This window comes from Blastocystis sp. subtype 4 (genome assembly GCF_000743755.1).
Source record: "Blastocystis sp. subtype 4 strain WR1 chromosome Unknown seqid_0456, whole genome shotgun sequence".
Classification (NCBI taxonomy): domain Eukaryota; class Bigyra; order Opalinata; family Blastocystidae; genus Blastocystis; species Blastocystis sp. subtype 4.
The window spans coordinates 1-4,427 of NW_014569091.1; the positions used below are offsets into that span (position 1 = coordinate 1).

The window sequence follows — 4,427 nt, forward strand, 5'->3', positions numbered from 1 at the left end:
CTTGCTTTCTGTAATTCTCCTAGGGTTTGATTAAGATGTTCTTGTAATGCCACAATCTGTTTATCTTTCTCATTCAATTCATTCATATGTACCTCTTTATCATGGACTGATTCTTTCATATGTTTCTGTTTTTGTTGCATCAGTTCAATGTCTTTGTCCCATATCACTTGTTGTTGTTGACGTTTTGCATCCATTCTATCATTATCGATTACCATTTTTGCTTGATTGAGCATTCCTCGTAACTGTTCTATCTCCATATTCTTTTGATACAATGCTTGAAGTATTTCTGGATTATTGTTGATATTACTGTAGTATGCTTCAGCAGAAGCAAACATCTCCTTCATTGCAATCAATTCTTTAGACAACCCATCAGCATTCTTCTTAGATGCAACAGCATCTGCTTGAGTACTAATAAGCTCATTCTGAATCTTTTTCAGTTCTTCATTATTGTCCCTATTCTCTTTTCCATATGTTGCATAAGCAAGAAGAAACATATCAAATGGATTATCTGGATTATAGTGATATTGAGAACCCAGTTCTATCATTTGTTTGTAATCAGGTGCATTCGTATAGAAATCATAGTAAGCAATGTATTTCCGGTTTTCATTATCACTATCATTTGTTGGAAGCCATTTTCCATTGTATTTAAAGCATTTCCTGTTATTGATAATCATTGTTGTTGTCTCTTCACTAGTATTCTGAGTATGATTTGATTCTTCTTCAGACATCCTTTTCTTAATGGAAGAAAACAATCATTTAGATTGGATGTGGATGAAGATCCATCATCTGAACTGGTGGTGGTTCATGTGGACGTAAATCCATCAGATTATCAGACTTATCATACTCAACTCGAGTTTTGCCTTTAATATCATCAATGCAGTATTTCCAAAATACTTTATGTAGTTGATCTCCTCTTCTATCTTCAATCTTTTCTAATATGTTATTGATACTCGATTCATTGAATTCACGTACACCAGATGAGAATCGAGAATAATTATCACTCACCATTGTTTGGGACATTTCATTCTCAAGACTTGAGATGAGTTTCCGTATGAATCGAGTCTTGTTACTATCTCTGCTATTTATGAAGACAATTGTGTTCTCGGAGAATTCATCATGTCCTTGGATAGTTCCATTCTCGATTTCTACCATCTTATTATACACCTACCTACAGAAATAAAGAACATCCAGATTTGTCAGAGCTGACTCTTGAATAGCCACTTGATTCGGTTGCATTTGTGTTGAATCTGGATCTTCTACATTATACATTGATTCAACTGGATTGTCTTCAACAGTGTTTGATGTATCTGTTGTCGGTTTTGCTGAACTTGTATTAGTATTCTCATTCATATCATCTACAGAAGGCATTATAAAACCAGGAACCACTGGATTGAGAACAGGCCTGGGGACTATAGTCTGATTGTTCTCGACATTTCCCTTATCAACATCATTCCAGTTGATTGGTTTGTATACCGATTTCTGTATCCAAATGGTTCTTGCTTGTATTGAACCCATAACAAGGAGTGATCCATAAGCATAATTGATTCTGTATCTCTCATTCAGTTCCAAATGAGAAGGATCTTGATTGAGAACAGGATATTGCATCCACAAATCGAAATTGTAGATCACTTGTTCTTTAGCTCCTGTTCGACCAATTCGTGTACCGAAGTAGTTCTCTGGTTTTGTATCCTTGAGTTGAGATTCAGTCATACCAAGAATCTTCAATACCTTATCTTGTTCTTCAGAAGGTATATTCGACATATCAACAGCTCCATCACAAGACTTGAAACAATCATTCATTCTATCCTTATTACACAACCATTTCATCTTCATTCTTACTTCCATCAGTTTCATTCTCACTTCATCACGATTATCATACAACAAATCCATTCTTCACTCCTCTTCAATCAGTATCCTATTGTATCTGTTATCTTCATCTTCTTGCTCCTTCAACTCTCTTCTCTCTACTTTCATCACTTCACTATCTTTCTTCCTTATCTCATTCCCTACTCTCTCATACAACAAAGACTCTTTCCGCACTTGTTCAAGCATCTTTCCTCTTTCATCTCCATACTCTGTTGATAGAGCATTTCAACGACATCTGAGTTGTTATCAATGTTGCTACAGAATGAAACCACTTCAATCAACTCATTTCTCAACACAATCACTTCTTTAGTCAATTTATCATCATTCTCTTTAGCCACTTTCTTCTCTGTTCTATCAATAACAATCTCATCTTGAACTCTTATCCATTCTTCCATCTCATCTCACTAATCTTCTTCAAATACACAAACAACAATGAAGATCGAAATGGAACTGTCAATTGATTAATTCTGTTCATTCAATGATTCAGGCGTTCAGCAAATCCTAATGATATTATGAAGAGTTCAGTACCACTTCATTCTGTTCTCTTAGAACCACTTGAATCCATAAATCAATCACTGAACTCCTTTATCAATCATTATCTCATCATTCAAATCATATTCAACAGATCAGTTGTTTTGAATCATTCTTGATCTATCAGGATCAATATGATAATAATATGAATCTCTTTGACAAAGAATGAGAATGAATCTCTTCTGAAGACTTCAACTCTTGCAGAATGCACAAATGATTGATGTTATCATCATTTCAAATGTGTTATTGAACTAATGATGATTTGTTGATTGTTCAATCTCATTACTGAATACAATCACGGGAATCTCATTTATCATTCTTTGTTCATTCTATCATTCATTTCAACTTTCTATTCAAATCTATACTCTCATATCATATCAATTCTGATCATATCGCTGATTTGGTTATGATCACAGTCTTCAGGTCATTGATATCATTTTGTTATCAATTCATTAATTCTATTTGTTATACCATCTTCTGGTATTCTTATTTTCATTATGATATCCAACATTGAATTGACTGAGTTATCTTCAGAAACGACATTCATGAGTGATTTCCCGATTAAAAGTGTTGAAATGACTGATCCAACAAAACCAGATGAAGGAAATGCAACGATTCTGTTCTCAGGAAAGCATGAAGGATACAAGATGAAAGTGAATATGAAGAAGGGAAAGAAAGAAGGGAAGGGAGTGATCTATCGAAAGAACAACACTGTATTTATGGAACTCTTCTTTGTGAATGATATCACAGAAGGAGAATTGATTGAAAGAGATCGATTTGGTCATGTGATAAGGAAAGGATGTTTGCATGAAGGACGAAAGAGTGGTTTGTTCACTGAATTCGATGATAAAGGAATCGAATTGAATCGATGTTTCTATCGAAATGGTCTGTTGATAAGTGAATTGAAGAAGAGTAAACAAATCAATGGATTCTTTGATGAAGTTGATGTGAATGGAATCATTCTTTCCACATCTCAATACAGTGTTGATCGAGCACACAAAGAGGGAATCTGTTATGAGTATGAGAATGGTGTATGTTCAAAGAAGTATCAGTATAAGAATGATGAAAGAGTGTTATTGATGAGTGAGTTCAAAGAAGACATAATGATTGAATATGATGATAAAGGAAAACGAGTGTATGAAGGAGGATATGGATTAGACAAGACAAAGGGTTATGTGAGGAATGGTGAAGGAAGTGAGTATATGAGTGATGGTGTATCTGCTTTGTATGTTGGTCATTTTGATAATGGAATGAGAAGTGGTGAAGGAACCTTGTATCGTAATGGATATCCTCAGTACATTGGTGAATGGAAGAATGGATTGAAGAATGGAAAAGGACATGAATATGACAAGAATGGAAATGTGGTGAGACAAGGAGAATGGAAAAATGGGATTAGGAATGGTGAGTGCACATTAGGCCTTGCTATGCGTTATCTCTCTTATCTCTTTGTTATAGTAGAATTAATCATAGGTGTTGTTTGTACATTCAACTCCAATTTCTCTTCTGTTGGATTATACGTTATTCTTGTTTACGTTATGGTTATGATAATAGCTGCAATTGTATATTGTTCTAGAAATAAGAAAACACTGCCTAAACAACCGATGAAATAGAATCCAATCCATTGTTTGTTATACAGTTATCTTCTTCTGTATACTAAGCTTCATTTCGTTAGTATCAGAGGCCTGAGACCATGCGTGTTCGCGGCATTGAAGGCAGCCTTTGCTTGCGGCTCGGTTACCTTCTTACCTTGAACTAATGCTAATGGTAAACAAAGTAAATACAAGAATAACTGTGACTAGATGAACGAGATTTAACGAATTGATTGTCGCTTAAGAGGTATTGATTGCATTCTAATTCACAAATGTCACATTGGGTTGATCTTGTAGTTGATAGGTTGATGGAATTTGATGAAAACGCATTCATGCAAAGGGTGGAAGTTGTTATCAGATACAAAGATTCTATGACAGCAGCTTGTATTAAATCGCGATTGAGACACGGACAAACGGAAAGATCATTGGTTCTCACAGATG

At 34.8% G+C, this 4,427-nt stretch overlaps 1 protein-coding gene across 1 annotated transcript; it reads left to right on the top strand.

Moving 5' to 3' along the window:
* Positions 1-2,972: 2,972 nt before the first annotated feature.
* On the top strand, positions 2,973-4,007 carry JH06_5128 (hypothetical protein; the record flags this gene model as incomplete). The annotated part of the gene is made up of 1 exon (XM_014669638.1): positions 2,973-4,007. The coding sequence occupies one exon, from the start codon at positions 2,973-2,975 to the stop codon at positions 4,005-4,007; it is 1,035 nt and encodes a 344-aa protein (XP_014525124.1).
* Positions 4,008-4,427: the final 420 nt, after the last annotated feature.